At 40.3% G+C, this 22,664-nt stretch overlaps 2 protein-coding genes across 3 annotated transcripts in view; one reads left to right on the top strand and one right to left on the bottom strand.

Annotated features, from left to right (window-relative positions):
* capn1 (calpain 1) overlaps positions 1–13,658 on the top strand; it is a 31,391-nt gene extending 17,733 nt beyond the window's left edge. For both annotated transcript variants that reach the window (XM_078275492.1, XM_078275493.1), the window contains 17 exons: positions 2,515–2,683; positions 4,375–4,458; positions 4,777–4,862; positions 5,739–5,813; positions 6,181–6,341; positions 7,428–7,585; positions 7,993–8,004; positions 8,161–8,372; positions 8,860–8,899; positions 8,990–9,055; positions 9,137–9,194; positions 9,331–9,395; positions 10,673–10,741; positions 11,101–11,179; positions 11,361–11,477; positions 11,677–11,735; positions 11,891–13,658. In XM_078275492.1, the coding sequence (XP_078131618.1) occupies positions 2,515–2,683; positions 4,375–4,458; positions 4,777–4,862; positions 5,739–5,813; positions 6,181–6,341; positions 7,428–7,585; positions 7,993–8,004; positions 8,161–8,372; positions 8,860–8,899; positions 8,990–9,055; positions 9,137–9,194; positions 9,331–9,395; positions 10,673–10,741; positions 11,101–11,179; positions 11,361–11,477; positions 11,677–11,735; positions 11,891–11,917 (1,537 nt within the window). In that variant the 3' untranslated portion in view covers positions 11,918–13,658. The remainder of the gene's footprint in view (positions 1–2,514; positions 2,684–4,374; positions 4,459–4,776; positions 4,863–5,738; positions 5,814–6,180; positions 6,342–7,427; positions 7,586–7,992; positions 8,005–8,160; positions 8,373–8,859; positions 8,900–8,989; positions 9,056–9,136; positions 9,195–9,330; positions 9,396–10,672; positions 10,742–11,100; positions 11,180–11,360; positions 11,478–11,676; positions 11,736–11,890) is intronic.
* Positions 13,659–14,160: 502 nt separating this feature from the next.
* Positions 14,161–17,273, bottom strand: pnp5a (purine nucleoside phosphorylase 5a). Its single transcript, XM_078276372.1, has 6 exons — positions 17,012–17,273; positions 16,043–16,212; positions 15,853–15,956; positions 15,498–15,673; positions 15,102–15,292; positions 14,161–14,883 (listed from the first exon to the last, which is right to left on the bottom strand). Exons 1-6 carry the CDS (start codon positions 17,032–17,034, stop codon positions 14,675–14,677), a joined length of 873 nt encoding a protein of 290 aa, XP_078132498.1. The 5' UTR covers positions 17,035–17,273; the 3' UTR covers positions 14,161–14,674.
* Between the last annotated feature and the right edge of the window lie 5,391 nt (positions 17,274–22,664).

The raw sequence follows: 22,664 nt of genomic DNA, 5'->3' as shown, positions 1-22,664 counted from the left end.
CCGTTTTACGAAAATTGATGGCTAATTGCAAATTTTGTCCGACTGTGTGTCGCAGTTCAGCAGGAGCTCAGCAGGAGCTCAGCAGGAGCTCAGCAGGAGCTCAGCAGGCTACATGACAGCGGCCGGTGCTACCTCTCCGCCCGGCGTGTCCTACTTCATAGACTCCGGCTCGCTGTGAGCTAGCTGGACCTCCGTCACGAAGGGAAGCCCGTGGCGCTCCATACCCGCGCAAAGTCACCGGTTCTGGGTTACTGGCCTACAAAATGCCGAGGCCCTGATGGAGCTCCAGGGCCTGCAGCTAGCCGCGATTCATAGGTTTGAAGGGACAGTAGCAGCTAACGAAATCCCTAATGTTCACAAAAATGCATTAAATTGAAATCGGACACCATAGTTAGCTTTATAAGACCTTGGGGTACATGTTATGAAGTGGCGTGATGAAATTCAAACTGTAAATATACTTTAATTATACCAAAAGTGAAGCTAACTAGCTGCGATCTGTAAACATAGGATTGGAGGGACAGTAGCAGCTAACGAAATCCCTAATGTTCACAAAAATTCACAAGTTCATCATAATCTACAAAAGAACTACTTACATGTGCGCCCTCATTTAGAAGTCTCCCAGCTAATCCTGCCTTGTAACTGACCGAAGTTGTAGAAACAGCCTTTCTTTTACTGTCTATGGAGCTAGCTAGCTGACATGATCTACATCTGAGCTACTGCCCATGTGCGAGTGCAATCAAAGATAGTACAGAAGAAGAAAAGAGGTCTCACTCTGTAGCTAAAACAGAGACCAGGTGAAAAGAGGATCTGCAGCAGTGAGAGAGAGCTGTGCAGTACAACAAAAATATGGTGTTTTTTGAAAATTAAACCATGTAAACCTATTCTGGTACAACCTTAAAATACAATTATGAACCTGAAAATGAGCATAATATGGGTGCTTTAAATTGAAATCGGACACCATAGTTGGCTTTGTAAGACCTTGGGGTACATGTTATGTAAGTGGCGTGACGACATTCAAACTGTAAATATACGAAAGTTATGCCGAAAGTGTAGCAGCGATCTTTTCCCATAGGATTAAATGGGACACATAGCCTAGCTTGCAGCTCCGGAGCCCCGAGCCCCGGTCGTCTAGTAACCGAGAACCGGTGACTTTAACTGGGTATTGAGGTTGCCGCTTTCTCGTCAGACTGTGTGGAGCTCCTAAAGTCCGACACGTCTTACTAAATTTGCAATTAGCCATCAATTTTCGTAAAACGGCCCATATTTGAGCTTTATATAGTTGATTAATAACGAAATAGCCCGACAAACAATGTATACCTTTGCAGTGTCTGAAATATGAGACCTGCTGTCTCGTCTCCAATGTGTTTCTTTGGGGTTTGCTCAAACCAATCAGCACGCAGCTCATCTAAATATTCATGAGCATACCATATTTGGAAGAAAAGCTCTTGTTCCAAATAGAGCCATATTCACAGGGTAGTTAAGGGCCTAATAAAATAGCATTCGGGCAATTTTCAGCCCAACCAATGTTACATACCCTATTAGGAGACATTAAGGAACAGTGTAAAATACCCTATATAATCATTCTATCACCCCTTTTAAAGGTCATTACAGCATTGCTGCTGTGGAAGAAAAAGTTCTCTCAGGTCCAATTCAGCGGCTGGATCAGATGAGTTTTATTTACTGGGCAGTGGACAAAGAAGTTCACAAGAAGCTGTAGGATTTTCTCTCACCAGAATGAGTTTTCTGGTCAGGGTTTTATACAAAGTTATAGGAAACAACAGAATAAACAAGAGTTGTTCTCCCATCCCGGAATGCTGTGTGGACTAGCCTAACCCTAGGGTTAGGGTGGAGGAGGGTCTGGCTGAAGCAAGACTACTGTGAGGATAAAGTAAACATTCTGTTGTTTATACCAGTTAGCATATGTATGCTAAATTCACCTTGATATAAACATGTCATAAATAGGGGTCTGCTCAAGTTCTAGGCTAGTCTCAACTCCCAGTCAGATTATCACAAGTTAATGCTTATTGAAGACTGTAGGAGAATTTCTGGATGCAGAAAATCTGTGTTAGGAACACAATTGATAAACTCTTGAAGCCATTGCGGAGCTATTGACCAGCTTTAGACTGCAGCTGCTCCAGTGGACAGCTGTGGTCTCAGTTGTAAATTTGGTAAGCTGTAAAAAAACAGTGAAGCAGAGCATTGTTGTGGAAGTGCTTACATGCATGCCAAGTTAAGTGGGCTTCCCAGTTGGAGAGTAGAGAGGAAACGGAAAGAGTGGGATGTAAAAGTTAGATTAATGCATTGTTACATATGCTCTGTTCTGAATGTAGGTACATGTTCAAATATGGTAGTGATACACAGTGTATACGTGTTGAGAGTACTCTGAACTTTTCCCCCTAGCAACAGTCAGGTATTTTGACTCCATTTAAGGCCTGTTCATAAAGGCTATCATATAATTCTCTATATACTCTTTGAACGGTTTTAAATCTTCATTACTCTCCTATTGTGTCCCAGGTTGAACGGCTGTTATGAGGCTCTCTCTGGCGGCAGCACGTCCGAGGGCTTTGAGGACTTTACAGGTGGCGTGACGGAGGCGTTCGAGCTGAGAAAAGCCCCATCCGACCTCTACAGCATCATGAGAAGGGCCATAGACAGAGGATCGCTGCTGGGCTGCTCCATAGACGTCAGTACTGCAACAGTCATGATTCCTTTGCTTTGCTTTCGAGGTGCTGGGAGGCAGATTTTGTTAGCTTTGGACAGAGCCAGGCTAGCTGTTTCCCCCTGTTTCCAGTCTTTGTGCAAAGCTAAGCTATTGGTGTTCGTTTATACTGTATTTATCGTACACACATGAGAGTAGTATCAATTTTCTCTTAAAAATAAATAAGCATTTACCCAAAATGTCATACTATTTCTTCCTTCTTTGGGATTGAACCATCAGTTTTTCATAGGTTGAAAAGGTGAAAATAATGAAAACAAGCCATCAGCTCAGTTTTCATTACCTCCAGTTGGGGTTTACTATAAAAATAGAGCACCCTGTTCAGCCTTTTTCAGTCTCAGTGCTCCTCATGGCAATTAACTACTTTCCACCCAGTTTTTTTAAATCTTAAACTTCAAATATTAAAAACCCTGCAAATGCACCTGTGCCCATCTGTGCGCCCATGGGCGTGTGGTCTTACAGGGAGGTGTGTTCAGGTGCAATCTTGAGGCAGCAGAAAGTGATCGCGCCATTGACCAACAAAAACCTGGTCTAAAGTCAGTAACGCAGCATTTCATTATTTTAACAGCGCATTAGTAAAATGTGCCTAGGCTTGTGCACAGCGCGCGCACACTATACCTGTTACACACAGGGACACGCAGCAACACACAAACATGCAAAAGATTAAAAATAAAAAAATATTATAATGTGAAATAGTATTATGATATGATCTGCTTGCGCGCTTTCACTTCACGCATGAGCAGATCAGTTTCTTCTCCTGAAAATCTCTCCTTCCTGCTTAGCAAATCCGCCATCATAATAGCAGTGCGCCAAGCGATAAACGCGCCTGGCTTTTAAAGGGAATGGGAGATGACACTCCGATTGGTTTATTGCATGTTACGCCCAAAACACACCTATGAATTAGTTAAGACACGGACTCTTTTTTTCCACTAGCAAAAGTGGATTCGTACATGCCCTAAACGCACCTGCGCCAGGCACTTCACGCTGTACGCTTAGATCGTTAAAATAGGGCGTTTGCAGATAAAGGGGATTGAACTATTTTGTCTGTCCTGTTTAGGTCAGTTTCTTTAATCAGTGCTGCTGCCTAGTTTTAGTTGGAAGAACTGTCAGTCCCACTCAAAGCATGAAAGAAGACAAATACCAAAGACAAAAAGTTAAAGAGCTTTTTGCACCAGAGATGATAAAATAGTAAAATATTGAGGTTATCAGCAACAAACAGAGGGAATTTCATTCATGTATGCTGTGACAAGGTTTAAATGACAAAGCAGAACATCCCTAAGACCAAAACACTGTAACCTTTGCATTTACAGTTTGTTTTAATATTGTAAAAATTTAAGAAAAATGATAGTATACATATAAGTCATGTCTCCAGTTTTGTCTGTTAGCTTTTGAATGGCATTATGTTTGCAGCTGACATCATGTTTCATCTCAATCGGGTCACACATTGTGTTTGAAGTAGTTCAAACAACCAGTGACAGTCGTCTCACTAATGGAGTGTTTACTGTAAAGTTTAATGAGTGTGTTATGACAGTGACTGTACATGTCACCACCCTCGTCCCATGTGAAGCAGCAGCATGCAGATATTTTCTCACCATCCTCTTGACTTAACCAATCGTGTTGTGGATGTCGGTGACCTGTGTTTTCGCTCTCGTCCTCAGATCACCGGCTCGGGTGAGATGGAGGCCGTCACATTTAAGAAGCTGGTGAAGGGACACGCCTACTCTGTGACTGGTGTGGAAGAGGTGAGTGGTGATAAAGCAAATCTCTTGGCCAGAATGGCAGCAAACTTATTTTGCAATGGCCAAAACAGATCCAACAATTTCAGAAATACAGTATGGTCTGGTATTGCTGCTTTAACTTACTTACGCAAATTATTTAAATACTTTATTTAATTCCAATGGTGGACCTGATTTCTCAATTTATTATAGTGTGTTTTACTGTAACAGTTAATTTCAGAGTTTCTGACGGTAGATACACATGACTGGGTAGACGGGCCTTTCTTAAAATGCACTCGCGACCTAAAGAGTAGTGACAAAGTGTGAATGTTGCTTCGCCCTCAGGTGAATTACAGAGGAAGTCCGACCAAGCTGGTTCGCATCAGGAACCCCTGGGGGGAAGTGGAGTGGACTGGAGCCTGGAGCGACAAGTAAAATCTTTTCCAAATTTCTTAGAAGGAAATGAGACAAATACATCAGAAAGAAGAAAGGAGTTTATTGCCACAGTAGTAACCCTACGTGGAATTTGCCTTGGTTATTGGTGCACACATACACAAACAAACATATTAAACATTAATAGGAATAAACAATAAATACAGAAACAGAGACAAATATATACAAAATAGCTGTTAAAGTAGTTTAAGCACTGTGTGCATTGGGCAGATAAATACTGTGCAGGATTTAAATGCTGGAAGGACGTTTTCAATCTGATTAAAACTCTGTGCTCTTAAAGGTCCAGTGTGTAACATTTTTACTTGTTAATTATAAAAATCTGTGTTGCCCATTCACACACTTGTACCATCACCGTCAATTCCAAGTATTCCTATTGGCTTGAATTTTTAGATTTGCGCTACCATGAACTGGGGTAGACCAAATTTGATGAAATTCCCTCAAGGCATTCCTGAGATATCGTGTTGACAAGACTGGAATGGACAACCTGAAAACATAATGCCTCCTACCAAAGCTGTAAAGAAATTCAAACCAGGACGGGGGGCCGGGGGTTAGCGGAGCTGCTCAGCTGTCCTCAACATTGGGGGAGAAGAGTCAGACAGAGTGGAGAAATGGTTGGGATTATCACCATAGTTATGAAAGTACAAATACCAGACATTTCCCCCCAATGACAACAGCATGTCACAGTCCAGTTGAGCATTTTCACACTTTCCTCCCCAAAAAAAAAACACCTACACAACTTCAATTATTCTGGGATTTCTGTAAGTCCATTTTTTCTCTGATCTGATGTGAATTTACAGTACTATTGAGAAAAATGCTGCTGTAGTTACATTTTCTTTTCCTTGTGAAATCCTCAGCTCCAGAGAGTGGGACGGTGTGGATAGCTCCGTCAGAAGTCGGCTACAAATACGCAGCGAGGACGGGGAATTCTGGTGAGTTTTCTTGTGCACATGGACACCTGTGCAAATTGTATGTCATCTTTTTTATTTTCCGATGCCTATTTGCGTCTGTTAATGTCAATAAATAATAAAACACATTTTCAAACTAAATTGTAACTTTAATTTTGAGCCAACTATGATGAACACACTACTAACACTTTATACTTATTTTGTTGCCTTACTGTTGTATGCCTCTTTTTCCCTTTGTAATGTCTGTTTGATATGTCGATGTCCTCAACAGCAAACAGCATATTGTATGTTTAAAATGTCAGCATTATCTTTCATCTGTACTGTAACAAGGTTCAACTCTTTGACTTTGTATTGGAAAAATAAGTACAATGAGTGTATTTCCGTCTCTCAGGATGTCATTCAGTGACTTCCTGCGCGAGTTCTCCCGTCTGGAGCTCTGCAACCTGACGGCTGACGCCCTGGATGACGGCCAGCTGAAGAAATGGAGCTCCTCGGTCTATTCGGGAGAGTGGAGGAGGGGCAGCACTGCTGGAGGCTGCAGGAACTTCCCAGGTACAGTATGTACTGTAACTGTAACTGTAAAGGCTGTTATATACTGGACGCAGCCCAGCTGGCGCGTACAAATGTGATGTCATGGGATCGCCGTGACTATTTATACCCGCGCTGGTGCTCGCGACACTAGTTGCAGTCTTCTCCTGAACAGAGGTGGCGCTAATGAGCAAAGGCTACAGACGTTGCTCTTTCTACGGACTAGAAGAAGAAGAAAAAGGTAAACAACGGCAGAACTGGCCGCAGCATTGCCGTCAATGCTTCGATTTGATTCGATGACCTACTTGGTGGGATCAAGCCTTTCATTCACCATAAAAGAACTCATCTTAAACTAGTAAGTTTACAAGAGAGACTTGCAGTCACTCTGAGAGTCCTGGCATCCGGTTGTCGGCGAACCTGTTCAGGCCTCCCGTTTCCGCTTTGTCGCGCTCCGCTGAAAAAAGAGCCGTGCGCAACCTCTGATCGAGCGCCAGAAATCGGGTGCGCCGGCAGGATATTACGTCATTTTGACGTCACGATGGCGCGCGCCACCTTGGATGCGTCAAGTATAATTCACGTTTAAGGTAGCAGATGGACTGGCGGAAGAAACGGGTGGGAAACTGGAGGTAGTAATGAAAGGAGAGCAATGGAGGCATGATGTATAGTAAAGGATCTTCTCTAGAATGCAGTCTAGTTTCATTTTCTTTGCACATGTTGGAGATTAATCAAAGTTTCTCCTTCCACTGACCAAACTAGGATCAACGTGATGGTGTAATATTCTGTTTTAGAGACACGGAATACATCTTTTATAGGGGATAAGAAATGTTAAAACATTAGGTACAGAAGAAGGGAGAGAGGATTTGGATGAATTTACTAAAGGAATGTGAACCAGTGACTCCCATTTAAACTAAGTAACTAAAAAATACATATTAGAAATGCCCCATTATGACTGAAGACATGCATGGAATTGGATTGGTTTCTAGATCTACTGTGACTTAGACAACACTTTTTTAAATTTTTTATACTACTTATACTTTTACTTAACAATGTATTACTGAATTAAAGTTAAAAAAGGAGGAACAATCTGACCTTATCAATTCTTCTTCCCAGCAACCTTTTGGCTCAACCCTCAGTTCAAGATTACGCTGCAGCACCCCGATTCTGGCCATTCAGACTGCAGCTTCCTGGTTGGCCTTATGCAGAAGGACCGCAGGAAGAAACGGCGTGAGGGCGAAGACATGGAGACCATCGGGTTTGCCCTGTATGAGGTTAGCTGCGCTCCAACAAACAACAAAGCTGCTTGTAAAGCTGAATCTTGAAAGTCAAGGTCGCCTTTTCCACTGCAGGAAGTTGACATAATGTAACCTGTTTTTTTTAAATGACTTTTAAGAACATTGTGAGGCTTTTTTTCCCCAAATTGAGCAGAGAAAAGTGGAAACCAAAGAAGCACCTGTGACATGTTACATTATCTTTAGTTAGATTCATGCAGTGGAAAAGGGTTATTCTTATATTCTTATCAGTTTTTTATTTTTTTTATAATGTCACGTTTCAGTTCTTTTATTTTTTATGTCCAGCAAATCTCAACTTTGTAGCTTCTTTCCTGTCTTTTTATTGTCTCTGATCACATCCATCATGTTTATAATCTTATCTCTCTCTCTCTCTTCGTCCTTTACAGGTTCCAAAGGAGGTATGAGTTTTACTGATTTTTTTTCTTTACTTTAAAGTGCTACCCAGACATCGTGAAATACAAACATAAAGGGATTTAACCCAATATTTACAAGTACAAGAGTGTTAGAAAGATAAAGGATATGTTGAACAGCAGACTAATTATCTCCCTTCTCAGTTTGCGGGCAGTTCATCAGTCCACCTGAAGCGAGACTTTTTCCTCACCCACGCCTCTAGCGCTCGCTCAGAGACCTTCATCAACCTGAGGGAGGTCAGCTCGCGTCTAAAACTGCCGCCCGGGGAATACATCGTCGTCCCCTCTACCTTCGAGCCGAACAAAGAGGCCAACTTTGTCCTCAGAGTTTTCTCTGAGAAACCCGCCAACTCAGAGTGAGTGGCTGTGACAGAGTGTGAGGGATCTGGAGAAGACGCTGGTCATGATATGATGTTTGGGGTGGAAAATGAGTGAAAATAATCAACTCTTTTTGTCTTGATTTATTCTTAACATCTACAGGATTGTTTTCATAACTTTTCTTGGTAAAGTATTGAAACCAAAAGCCAATGCTATTATACCTGTGGAGGATCAGTGTTACTCGTGATAGATGTTAAAGCTAAGTTAAAGTTAAAGCTATAGTGCGTAGTTTCTGCCGCCCCCATGAGGAATTCTAAGTAATGACAACAAAACTGTCGGCGCGTCCACATGATACAAGCCCTCCGTGACCACGCAATGGTTTATATTTATTAATATAAAAAAGTCACGCACTAAAGACTTAAGAGAAAGACACAAGTTAAATAAGTAATGTATAAATAAATACTGATGATAGATATTACACATTTTAAAATAAGCAACAAAAAATTGTTCTTCTCTTCACGTCAGGGTGCTTCATGATGACGTTGCAGCGGATCTTCCACCAGAGGTGAGAGGATGAAACACTGACCACCTGGCCGCTAATGACGTGTGGAAAGAAACCGAATGCGTACTGAAAACACCACTGTTTGTGTTTCAGATTCAGCTGGATGAGAGCCAGATCGACAGCTCCTTTAAGAATCTCTTCAGACAGCTGGCAGGGCCGGTGAGCACGCCTAGATAAATGATTGGTGGTATATCCACGGACATATTTAAATAATTTGACCGTTTCTGTTTGTGCCAACAGGACATGGAGATCAGCCTCACAGAGCTGCAAACCATCTTGAACAGGATCATCAGCAAACGTTAGTAACAGCTGTAATTACAAGCTTGCTCATAACATTATGGAATTAGTTGAACATGTGTTTCATTTTTTGTTCAATATAGAGTTTTAAATGTGTTATTCTCCTCTCTTTCTGTCTCACTTTCTCTTGCTAACAGATAAAGACCTGAAAACGGATGGCTTCACAAAAGAAGCTTGTCGCAGTATGATAAGCCTCATGGACGTATCCTTGAAATGGCATTATAATATCAATTCTTAATAGAACATAAATATTATCATGGGACAAGCATGTAGAATTCCTGAAAAGAGCACTCCACCGATTTAGCTTAGCACTCCTAAAGCATTGTCAGACGCAGAGGTGGAAAGAGTACAAAAATATTCTACTTAAGTAAAAGTACTATTACTTTGATGAGCTAAAGTTACCTAGTTACTTTTTAACAGCCGGGAGAGATTTACTTTTTTTAATATTTATACCTATTTATTATCTTATTTATACTTATGATACTTATTTGATTAAATCACAGTCATTTGTGATTTGATAAGGGCACAAAGCAGCTTCCGATTTTAATTTGTTGACAGATACTTTACCGAAGCAACATTAGAGACCTTTTTTATTTACTATTTTTTACTCTGTAACGGATGTGATTTGAAATGTAGCAAAGTACAATACTTCAAACAGAACATACGCTATAGTGCGTAGTTTCTGTCTCCTCCATGAGGAATTCTAAGTAATGACGACAAAACTGTCGGCGCGTCCACATGATACAAGACTTACATGACCGTGCAACACCCCCACCCATCCTCGATGCAGTTGCTAGTAGCCAAGGAGGACACGGAGGATTAAAAAAAATATGATGGACTCTTCAGAAGAGGTCATTATCTTCACTTGAGTTTCTGCGCGGGGAAGTCGCTGATGAGATAATCTTCTGAACACAACCATACTGAGAAATACAGATGGACTTGTGTGGAGCTGATAGCCTTAATTAGCTTTGTATCAACTCATTTGGCAATGGCTTGAATGTTACGGACGTTCATTAATATCAAAAAGTTACGCACTAAAGCTTTAAGTAAAAGTAAAATTACAGATTTTAAAAACTTTAAAAAGTAAAAGTACACACAAAAACGACTCGGTTACAGTAAGATGAGTAATTGTAATTTGTTACTTTCCACCTCTGGTCAGACTCACAGATAAAGTATCAAAATTGACGCTGCTGAACCAGAGATATTGTCTTTTTGATTCCATGCATTGTTCTTCCTGGTCAAAACCTGGCAACTGCATTACCCACAATGCAACTCGACATCACTTGAGGAAATTTATCAGACTTTTTTTTGTCATATATGTACTCCTCCAAGACCTGTAAACAGACTTTAAATTGTACATCAGTGGAGTTCCCCTTTTAAAGTTGGCTGCTTCTGATATTATTTAATAAAGTTATTCTGTTGTCCTACTTGTTGATCAGATGATCAGATCACTGTTGTTCCTTAACTTCTGGACTCCAGACGGACGGCAGTGGAAAGCTGGGCCTGACAGAGTTCCACGTACTCTGGGAAAAGATTAAACGATACCTGGTAAGCTTAAACATTGATCAGTCAGGCTGGGAAAACATGCCAAGTAATATTGATTCTGATTCACGGTACTTCAGCCTGTTGTTTATTTTGACATTGGACCAGAGGCTGCGTTTTATGGAAGCCCTTTACTGCCAATATGATGGGGAAAAAATATCCTGTAAGTCATTAAAATGAGAAACCTTCTCAAAATAATGAATTATAATAGTGAAGTCATTATTTCGGTAAAGCTTCTCATTACAATGACTTACAGGATCTTTTTTATTTTTTTATTATCACTAGGCTAAGCCTTAGCCTTTAGTTTATTTTTTTTTTTCTATTCTGTCGGTTTGATATTATCTTTGTTTGTGTTACCGTGCCAGACCATATTCAGGCAGTTTGACGTGGACAAATCGGGCACCATGAGCTCCTATGAGATGAGGATGGCTCTTGAATCTGCAGGTACGGTTCCTTTTCATTTCAATTACAAGAAAAGAGACAGAGGAACACAAGAATCGGACATTTTCACTCTTCTTCACTTGTTTAGAGAGTGTTCCCTGCTGAATTATGAGTTATTTTATTGACACTTTTGATTTGTTTTGTGAAACTTGATTTTTTTCTGTTTGTCTCCTCTTTCTTTCAGGTTTCAAGCTGACCAACCAACTGTTCCAGCTGATCATCCTGCGCTACACCGAGGCTGACATGACTCTCGACTTTGACAACTTTGTCACCTGTCTGGTGCGACTGGAGACCATGTTCAGTGAGTCCCATTACTGCACACCTTCAGTGTCTTTAAAGAATCAGTTTACCTACTTGTTATCACCTCAGTTTAACACAAACAATACCATTCGTGATTGTGAATAAATAACATAGAGTGGGTTGCTGAGAGTCACGCATGACACAGCACATCAAACCAGAAACGATAATAAACATGATTGTCTTTGTTTCTGTCTCTGCAGAAACCTTTAAGACCATGGACACAGATAAAGACGGTTTCATGACCCTCAACTTCCATCAGGTATGGCCACACACGGGAACAGAAATACAACCATACACCCGAACAATTTCTTTGCTTTTCGTGCTTGTGTCAGATCAACCATTTCTGTGCATAAAGTGCCTGTGTATGATTTATAATTGGCCTCCCCTAATAGACATGCTCTCTGTGTTCTACAGTGGATTACTCTGACCATGTTTGCCTAGAGATGAGTGGACTCCTCTATAAATCTTGCATTGTATCCTGCTGCAGCTTCAGGCCCAGTACGTGTTGTTTCAGAAGTGCCTTTTTTTCTGCACCAGTTCCTCTCTCTGCCGAGGCCTTCTGATGCTAAACAACTGTAAATTTAGCTTTACAGTGTCTACTTTAGAAATAATGTGCCAATCTGTTATTTGCCACATGTTTTGCCAACAGAGGAAAGCTCACTTCTCGTAGCTTGGTGTTCAGTTTGCTGAGCTACAACCTTTTTAGCTTTACAAACATTTCTTGTCTTGGGGCAGAGTTAATCTGGGGGAAGAAAAAAAACGTATTGTTAAATTTCAGTTGGTGAAAGCAACTCTTTTTAGTGATATATTACTTGCTTGGTGAAGAAAAAAAAAAAAGCAATCTATTTTCTTAAAAATTACCTCCTTATCCTATAAGACCAATCACCTGACTTATATTATTATTATATTATTATATTATATACATTGATGAATTGAGTAATAAACACTCATTAGTAATAGCCCAAAATGCCTAAAGAAAGGGAGGGGAAAAACGCCATTAATGTTTACCTCTCACACTGTCACAAGTGCGCTTTCTCCTGCTTGGTGATGTTCACAACCAGGCCTGTAGATTAGCAGTAAGTGATAAGGGAAAACAAATCCTGTGGCTAGTCCACCAAGAGTTAATGCACTTGAGGACAATCAGCATAATGCTCCAGAGCTTTATTTTTTAAACCTGCTGTCAGTCATTACAATCTCTGCCAGATGTGGTCGATGTGGACAGCTGCTGAGAGCGCCAGCTTTTTCTCCAGCCTATTTTTAATGCCACACATTCAGCCCATATGAATGCGCGCAACATGTATCTCTACTCTGCCTTTGTAGCGACATTGCCAGCCTGGTACTATCTCTTTACATCTTGTGCCAAACTTTGCCTCAGCACCAAAGAGTCCACTCATAAAGCTTTACTGAGCCCTTCAGTGTGGAGACAATGATGGTGTGCTGTATCATAGATAATGTGTTGATTTATATTCCCTTAAAACCAATACTGGTTTAGCTTTAAAACATTACTTATTATGCATGGCACTTTCTATTGACTGTTTTGCAAAATATGAAAAGAAAAAGAATTTTATATCACTGGGTATCATAGTTAAAAAGGGATGCATCGTCCTTTAATCATGCCTTTCGAAGGGAACAAGTATATGTCAATACTTTAGGTGAAGGTAAACTATTATGCAAGGTGGATGGGTATGTTGTATGCATGCAGTGTGAAATGTGATATACTGTATATTGTCTTCCTACCGAATTATGTTCAACCAGGGGAGCAAGTGTGTTATTTGAAGGGTTGTATTCCAAAATAATATGTCAGTTTTGGGGGAAAAAGACTTGAACGCTTTTTAATATGGAGGATCTACATGTTACGTATTGTCATTTTCTCATCAAGCAAAGAGTTGCAATTGTTTCAAATGCCAAAATAGTTTGTTCTACCAATTATGTTTGTGTTTTTTGAAATGGAAGAATTGAATTTTGAAACATTTAATCAAAAATTGAAAGCTAAAACCTTAAGATACTCCAGCATTCATGTCTTCAGTTTTTGCAGCGTAATGCTTATGTAACATTACCTAATGTTTACAATGGTAACATTGGTGTCCCTTTGGACCCAGTCATCATGCAATACATTTGTTTAACTGTGTAGTGTCTCTGTAAAACTTCGATACACACTTTGAAAATAAAAATGTGGATTTTACGAGTTTCTGAATTAATTATCGATTTATATTCTTATAATAAGTCTGAGCCAGGTGATTATTTTTAATTAGCCTGGCATCTCCAAATTAATTCACAATTGTGTATTAGTCTAAAACCTCTCAGTTCATTTTTGATTACCAAGGGCATTATCAATGGGGCAGACCAAAATACCTCTGCACGCAATTGAATAGACCTACAGCCAATTAGAAATGCGAAACGACGTAGCTCTGAGCGGCATGCAGGTTAGGGTGGTGCTTGGACCATTTTTAAAGCAGGAAAAAAAATGGCTGCATGGTCAAAATCTTACTGCTAAACAGTACATTAAAATGTGTGTCTTAAAACATTTAATATCTATATATATATCTATCTATATATCTATCTCTATATATATCTATATATCTATATATCTATATATATATATATATATGGTTGTGATGAGCAAATCAGTTAAATTAATTTGAAAAACGGCTCCACTCCATACCAAAAAGAACAACACAACTTAATATTGTAATAAATAGTATCTTTAATAACATTTATATGAAAAAAACAAGCACAGTCAAATACATAAAGTCCACTAATGTACACATTTCAACATCATAATATTAAGATCTTTGCAGCAGATTTTTGCTCATTGTTAAGTTAAATTGCAGACATTTATACAAGTTGATCACATATTTTAAGTTACAACAAATATTTCTCGTTTTAAATGATGCAAAAACATGTTTTTGTCTGAAGCCGCTCGGTAGAGGAATGTAATGTCAGATAGGGCACAGTGACATGACAACAAATGTGTCTGTCATGTATTTGTGTATATAAGTGAGATTCTTTAGAAGACTACTATAGTATCATCTTTTGACCTACAACTACAAACAGTTTAACTGCTCGCCTAAATAATAAACTAAGTGGGTTTTTCTTTGGCACAATAGCATGAGATATAAACCATAACCACTTTTAGTCTTCGTCAGTCATACTACAATGCTAAAAGCTAGCTTCTGACTAGCATGGCATCTCTTGGGCCTAGTTGTTGTGCTCGATCTTGGTCACCATGGTGGAAACCAGCCGCTCCAGCTGCTCCGCTCGCTCCTTGCCCGTCTGAAGGACCTCCTCGTGATTGGCCTTCTCTGCGCTGTCATATTCCATCACCGCCTGGTTGGTGATCAAGGAGAGGGCGAAGACGCGCATGCCGCAGTGACGCGCCACAATCACCTCGGGGGCTGTGCTCATGCCTGGCGAGGAAAAGATGGCATTCAAAACAAAACAAAACATTGGGACGAATATAAAATATACCAGGAGATATAAAAGTGATAAATATGTTTATCTTTGCTACTTACTGCAGTTTTAAAGATACATTTTTCACACATCATTGCTGCCCATGTACTGTAACTAAAATATTCTCTATTGGTGGCTAATAATCACAATTAAGTCCATTAACAACACTACTCACCAACAGCATCAGCGCCCAGTTTGTGCAGCATACGGGACTCCGCAACGGTCTCGAACGAGGGTCCGCCCAGCACGCAGTAGACGCCCTCCTTCAGGAAGTCTCCGTAGCCGAGCTCCTGTCCCACATCCATGGCCATCTGCTGCAGCTCTCTATCGTAGGCGTCGGACATGCAGGGGAAACGCACACCAAACCTGCGAGAGGAAGACGTAGAGGGAGGGTTGGAAGGTTTAGTTAGGGCAAAGGCCAGAAGAGATATTGCTGAATGTCTGCAGACAGGTTTAACAGGCCTGGTTATGCCAGAAAGACCATCAGTATTTCCATAGTGATACTTTCTCTTTGCTGATTTAACTATTGCAACTATTTGCAACATGCCCCGGTGCAGGAAACCCGTCCTACCTCTCATCGTTGGGACCAGACAGCGGATTGTTGCCAGCGAAGCCCGGCATGTTGAGGTGGTCTTTGATGATCATGATGTCTCCCACTTTGAAGTCCTGATTGAGGCCTCCGGCTGCGTTGGTCAGCATCACCGTCTCCACACCGAGCAGCTTGAAGATGCGTATGGGCAGCGTGATCTGGAAACACACACACACAAATATAAATAAATACACATAAATATATGTTATACATCATATAACCATTCAGAGGGGACGTTGCTTTAAAGGATCTTTCAGCACAGCAGCATTCTTTAAAGGCTGCACATTTCATCCCAAAGTGTACAAATGCACTCTAAAACTTGTTGCAGCACACACACCTTCTGGATTGAGTAGCCCTCATACAAGTGGAAGCGCCCCTGCATGCAAACACACGGCCTCCCTTTTAAGGTGCCGAACACCAGCCGACCTGCATGTCCGTGCACTGCAGGAGAACAAAAGGCACAAACCAGTCAGTAAATATGAAAAGCAAATGGGAAACCAGTCAGCAACTTTTGTAGTTAAACTCACCAGTGCTCTGTGGAAAGTTGGGGATGTCCTTGTAGTTGAAGGCTACCTGGTCCTTTAACATGTCAGCCAGCCCTCCGAGCCCCGAGCCGCACACGATGCCCACTTTGGGTCGGACGTCTGTCTGGGCCAGCAGCCAATCAGCAGTGGCCTTGCAGTCCTCATAGGTGTAGCTGGATGTCATGAAAAGAGGGTCGGAGGTCAGGTTGACTGCAAAATGCCCTTATTAACCTCTCTTTGCTTCCTGATACATTAAGTAGCATGTGACACGGTCGTTATAATCAGATTACAGGATTTTCTGGGCAGCAGGCCTGATCTGAGAACTGCTACTTATAAGGATATGACTTGAAGAGACACACACTCTTACTCTCACACACACATTCCTGCAGTCACAGCAGTATCACGCCTCTCATGCACTTCAGTGGTGACACGCACACGCAGTTTTGTTTGCTGAGTTGATTACACTCACTGATTCCTTTAATTTGACAATTTGAGTATTTCCTTTCAACGATACACTGCTTTCACCTTTACTCAAGCATGCATCAATGGATACACAAGACTGTGCTATAAATAAATACACTCTGAAACTGCAAAGCAAGCCCTGTAGTGCTTTATTAAAACCTTAAAAACGCTTTAAAGTTGAAATAAAGTTGCCACCTACTGCCACAGAGCAGTCTTAATGAAGAATATTGGTATTACTAATGGCCTAATCATCAAGAATGTGCCATAAAGTTCACATAAAGTGTAAAACGCAGTTTAATACCATGTAGGACTCCCTCAGGAATAAATGAATGACTTTTCTTTTGCTGCCCACAGATCATGTGCACATATACAGTATATTTTTGGCCCCAAGCCAAACATTCCTAGTATATTTTTTACCCACAGTCCCGAGCTGCCCATGAAAGGGGCCACGTGTTCAGCAGCTTGGGAAGAGGAAATCGGAAAGTACAGTATGTTCAAAAGTGTACTCACCCATTTTTTGTCTCTGGAAACATTGCGAAGGATTAAATAAGAGTCTGATCAGATAAGAAAAATGACAAAATCTGCACTTTTTAGCGCAGAAAATCAAGTTCCAAAGCAGCAAAAACTTTGAATTAGAGGCCAGCTGTTAAAAATATAAGATATAATAGACAAGAAAGCTTTAAAAAAAAAATCTTCTGTTGAGTTTCTCTGGTTTGGAGTCCTGTTAAAGTCTTCAGTTCTTCCAACTTGTCTGTGGAGAAAAGGCGCTGTGGCTGGGTTTATTATAGGCACATAGCCCCCCGCCCCCTTCGCTCCTCCACTGTTCAAAATGACGCATGTGGATGCTGCACCCTCATTGGCTGGGTGGACACACCTTCAAAATAGCATGCGACTTAGAAGAGGAAATATATGATCGACACCCCCCACCCCATTCACTCCCCTCCTTTTTCCCAACAACCACTTCACATCCTGCTTTCCCCTATTGATTAACAGTCCAGGTATTTTCCCAGATAAGATGTGTATTATCAGCATGACTCGGGTTTTGTTTTGAACCTCACGTGTCCGTGTGATTCTTGTTCTTCTCAACCTCAGTTGTTGAGTTTAATATATGATTGAGCCCATACGTCGTCAACACATGCTGACTTTTAAACATCTTTATACCGGTAACCAAGTACGCTACTAGAGTGCAATTGTGAGTTACTTTCTTGAGTACAGAGCTGCAAAGATTAATCGATTAGTTGTCAAATTTTAAATTAATCACCAACTATTTTTGATAATCGATTAATCGGTTTGAGTAAATGTTTTCAAAGAGAAGTTAAAAAAATCTCTGATTCCAGCTTCTTAAATTCTTCACTCCTCTGTGACAGGAAACCGAATATCTTTGAGTTGTGGACATTTGAGGACGTCATCTTGTGCTTCGGAAAACACTGATCGAAATTTTTCACCATTTTCTGAAATTTTATAGACCAACAACTAATTGATTAATCAACAATGAAAATAATTGTTAGTTGCAGCTCTACTTGTCTATATCCATTTTATGTATCTTGAAACTTTTACTCCTTTACATTTTCCTGTGAAATATTGAACTTTCTTCTCCACTACATGTGTCTCACAGTTAGTTACTTTGCAGATTTCTTGAATCAACAAAATATGATGCATTGTTAAACAATGCTTTTTTTATACATTAAACTGCCCAACATGAATCAATAATAATCAAGTATAAAATTTGAAATGTACTCTTTTGATAAGTATGTTTTGCCCATAACAATTATGTATATCTATTTAAGTACTTTTAAAACTGTCCTTAGAAGTCCTTAGAAAGGAAGAATTTGCAGCTCATGTGCTTATGTTTTTACTCGACATGTAAAACCTGGTTGAGGTTTGATATATGACTTTTCAAAGTAACAAGCCAACTAAGAAAGCTCCAAATCATCTGTGTGCTGAGCAGAAGCTACTAAAATATTATTTTGACATTAACTGCATTGACAGAATTTGAAAGACACTAACAAGGATGTGATGGATACATGCTGTATGAAGGAGGCCAACAACACTTCTTTCCCAATGTTTACAGTCCCCTTTGTGTGTTTAAGATGTATTATCATTCGATTGTATCCGGATGTGTGTTTTTCTTATTGTTGCCAGTGTACTTGATTGTTCATTGACACACCCATTGGAGTGTGTGTTCGGAATGAGTCAGATTACAATCCAGAAAGTCATAAATAAAAAACTCTGCATTGTACTTTTGGGATATTACATACACATGCACGCACGTACGCACGCACACACGCACGCATGCACACACACACACACACACACACACACACACACACACACACACACACACACACACACACAATCACGAGGATTGTCACCTGGACTGTAATCGATGTGCTGTATTAAATGTGAAACGGAACGAGACATTCAGCAGCGATGGACACACATTCAAGTGTGAAATGGCAGAAAACACACAGTACATTCTGCCATTTGTGGAAGAAGTATTCAGATCCTTAACTTACTGTAAGAAAACATATCAATACCACAGTGTAAAGTCCTTCACTTCACTTAACCCTTGTGGTGACTTCGGGTCACATTGGCCCGTTTTTAATTTTTGTTTTATATCAGAAAAAATGGGATGTAGAAGTAAGCGCTGAAAATGTGTAGAAGAAAGATTTTACAATTTAAAACGTTGGAAAAAACAAAAACAAACTGGAAAAAAACGTCGAAAAAAAAGATTGGTTGACGGGAAGACAACACAAGGGTTAAAGTTTTAGGTCCATTAAAATAATCTAAGTTTGCAGCTAAATGTTATTAAAGTATCACAAGTACAATTAGGTTTACAAAATGGCTGGTTATCACCTTAACATATAAGTAGCACTTTAATGTAAGCTGATTTTACTATACTAACTTTACTATAATAACTATGTTATATGATGATCATGTTGTGTTTCTTCCTTACCATATGTAAAAAAGAAAATCTCCCAGTCGACAGCCTACAACTTGCTTCAATCCATCAAATAAATGAAGACAGCTAAATCGGAGCAGCTGAACCCAAAAGTCACTGTGAGAAAGGCTAGATAACTTGTTTTTGTGTGTCGGTTGTTAACATAGAGTAAGTACGTAGCTGTTACAACTCATGCATTTAAGGACACAAAGTCACTGTTATGGCCGTGCACCTGTCTCTCTCCATGTGTTTCCCTTTGTTTCCCACTCTTCCCTGTGTCTTCCTTGTTCCCAGTTTGCCTCTCGCTCTGTGTGTGTGTGTGTGTGTGTATGCAGAACAACCACTGTTCATAAGAATGAACACAGTCTCTGGGAATCAGTAAAAAAAACAGGCCAACTGGCCAACTGGCTTCCCCTTGGCTGACTTCACTGTAATGAAGTCAGCCAAGGCCGAGTGTGTGTGTGTGTGTGTGTGTGTGTGTGTGTGTGTGTGTGTGTGTGTGTGTGTGTGTGTGTGTGTGTGTGTGTGTGTGTCTGTCTGGTTCCCGTCTGGCTGCTCACCTGGACCCTGCCCCTAGATTGTTGTCAAAAGCTTGCAGGGAGTCTTACACAAGAAGAAACTAAATTTTGCTGCCAATCCCACTGGTCACTGACACAGATTACATAACACCCCTCCCCCCTTTTTGGGGGTATTTATTGGTACAAGAATTATATAAATTATAATTCAAAAAAAAATTCAAAAACAAAACATACAACTCACGACATGAACACATCACCTTCCCGTCCGAACCCCCCCCACGCCCCCACACACACAGACACACACACACACACACACACACTCGCCATCACCACCTCCCTATAGAAAATTTAAAAAACAAAAGCCACAACATCTAATAAACAATAAAATAACAAAATAGAAAACAAACTGTTATCCAAATAAACTTTTCATGTATATATTATAACACCATAAGCACATTACATGCTTTTTTCAAATGCTGGAGTGAACATACCCAATAAATAATCTTTTTTTTTAAACTGGTATATTCGCAAATGAACTACAGTAAAACACTAGTGAAGGACAACCTGTAATCCTTACCCATGTTAACATTTATTGACCGTTATTGACCTTTGCCTTGGTTTACTTCTTTAGGATTACAAGTAAATACAGACCCAAGACTACCAAAGGTTTTTCAAAACATGGAGAACCTACACCACAAAATATGGCCTGACGTCGTTGGACCTTGAGTTGTTGTTTGACACATAAAAGGACAGTGCGTGTTACGATTTCCTTCTAGGTCATCTGCCTCTCTGTTTGGGTTCTGACATCTTCATGTCTCCTGTTCTTTTTAAGGGCAGTTGTTAATGTTGTCTGATAACGTGGTGGAAGTCATTGACCCGTTGACATCTACCCCATTCCCCTCTGTCATAGCTAACACCCCTTTGGCTCAGCCAATGAGTGGTTGCCATCGGATGGCCTACACTTACAGTACTTGTTTACCTGTTCCCTTAGTTTTTACATCCAGACTGTCAATAAAAAATGTTGGTTGATAAAAAGGATGATTCTAAAATGTAGACACTGATGGTAGCAGGACAGTCACATGGTTGAACTCCCTCAGAAACATGTCATCTGTCAGCTTTTCTTCTCCTTTTCTAGACGTTTTGTCATACAATTGCCCTAGCTGAATACAGACTCAGTCATGAATGGGATACAATGTCAGCAGATCCTGCAGAAACATGCCAGTTTGTAATTTCATGCATCTTGATATGCATTCCACACCAATCATCCTCTGTGTTTGTGTAATGTGCAAAGCTGCCAAAGTTACCGCAAGCTACTGTAACATCACGAGACAGCTTTTAATTTTTCTTTGGCAATAATATTTTGTAAAGTGCCAGATGGGTTTTTAGAAGCTGCACTGAATTGAAACTCTTAACAGCTTACTCTGTATTGGTCGTCCTTGACCTTAATGTAGCTGTTGACACCATTGATCACTCCACACTCAATTGTTCCTGGAGTGACTGGATTGTTTCTCCTCCTGTTGTTAAAATAGGATATCCCCCCCCAGTTGTTATCTCATCAGCTGCAGAAGTCAAGGATCAATACTTGAACCACTTATGTTCTCACTGACCACGCCGCACTTACTCATTTCCTTCCACTGTTGTGACACACAGTTACATCTTCTGGTCAAACCAATAACTGCACCACCATTGCACACATCTTGTTTTAAGGTGGGACATACAGTAGATATATATGAGGTCCACGGCGAGACTTGAGCCAGGAGTTTTGCAGTTAATGGTCTGCATCCCATTTTTGGCATTTTATGCCTTTATTTGATACTCAGGGCATCTGCGCACATGCAGTATGCGCCCTAACCACTTGGCTATCAGGTCGCACCACTACATATCTTCTCATCTGCCTTCATAATTGAGCTGTTGTTCAGCTTTTACCAGTTTCAAATTGTGCAGATTTCTGCATCCATGAATATTTAAAGAGTTCTCTACTGATTTAGCATTAAACCTGTATAATACTGTTAGACTCAATGTTGCAGATACAGAGATGTCATCTGTATTATTCCATGCATTCTTCTTTCTTGTCAAAACCGGCTGATGTAGCCTCTAGCCTCAAGTACAGATGAGGAGTGGGCAACAGAGGTCAATTGATCAGAGTTCATGTGCACACTGTAAACAGACTTTGATATGGAAAGTTTAAAGGCCCTGCCCACCCACACACGATTTATTTGGGCTGTACGTTGTTCTCTAAGGACTGCGTGGGTGTTGTGTAGCCTACAGAGTGTAGTTAATTGACATCTCAGTCAATGTCTGGTTAGATTTATTGCACCTGTAAAGTGGGATGAATTACACCTTTGTCATAATGGTCAGACAAGTTTGGTGACAAAAGGCCAAGAGTCCAGTCCCAGTCCCAAAATGATGCAGATCTCTTATTTGTAGATTTCTCTTTTGTGTCTATACGGTAAATATTGTAAATCTGTCCTTTTGTGCTGTTGTACTGACTTTATTTTATATGCCTTCCTCTAACCTTTTGCTAGAAAAATCCTGTATAAAATAGAGAGATAACCTCTATTGTATTAGCTGGTAATAGCATGTTAGAGATAGTGATTAACTGTTTACCTGGTCTTTTGGGTGCATGAGAAAAACACAGAGCAAAGTACAGTTTCCACAAGCCAATGATCTATTTTCTTTTACTATGTATCAGATTTTCTTATCT

The sequence above is a fragment of the Sander vitreus genome, chromosome 19, assembly GCF_031162955.1.
Source record: "Sander vitreus isolate 19-12246 chromosome 19, sanVit1, whole genome shotgun sequence".
In the NCBI taxonomy this organism is placed as follows: domain Eukaryota; kingdom Metazoa; phylum Chordata; class Actinopteri; order Perciformes; family Percidae; genus Sander; species Sander vitreus.
The sequence above is the reverse complement of the archived record's forward strand: the minus strand, read 5'-3'. Positions and strand labels throughout refer to the sequence as shown.

What these genes read in the sequence shown, in the direction of transcription:
- pnp5a (XM_078276372.1), bottom strand. Translation starts at nt 17,034, where the DNA reads ATGTTTCCAGAGACAAAAAATGG. An exon ending in TTTCCAGAGACAAAAAATGG is followed by an intron (nt 16,213 to 17,011) that starts GTGAGTACACTT and finishes CATGACATCCAG; the next exon opens with CTACACCTATGAGGACTGCA. An exon ending in ACTGGGCGCTGATGCTGTTG is followed by an intron (nt 14,884 to 15,101) that starts GTGAGTAGTGTT and finishes TTTCCTCGCCAG; the next exon opens with GCATGAGCACAGCCCCCGAG.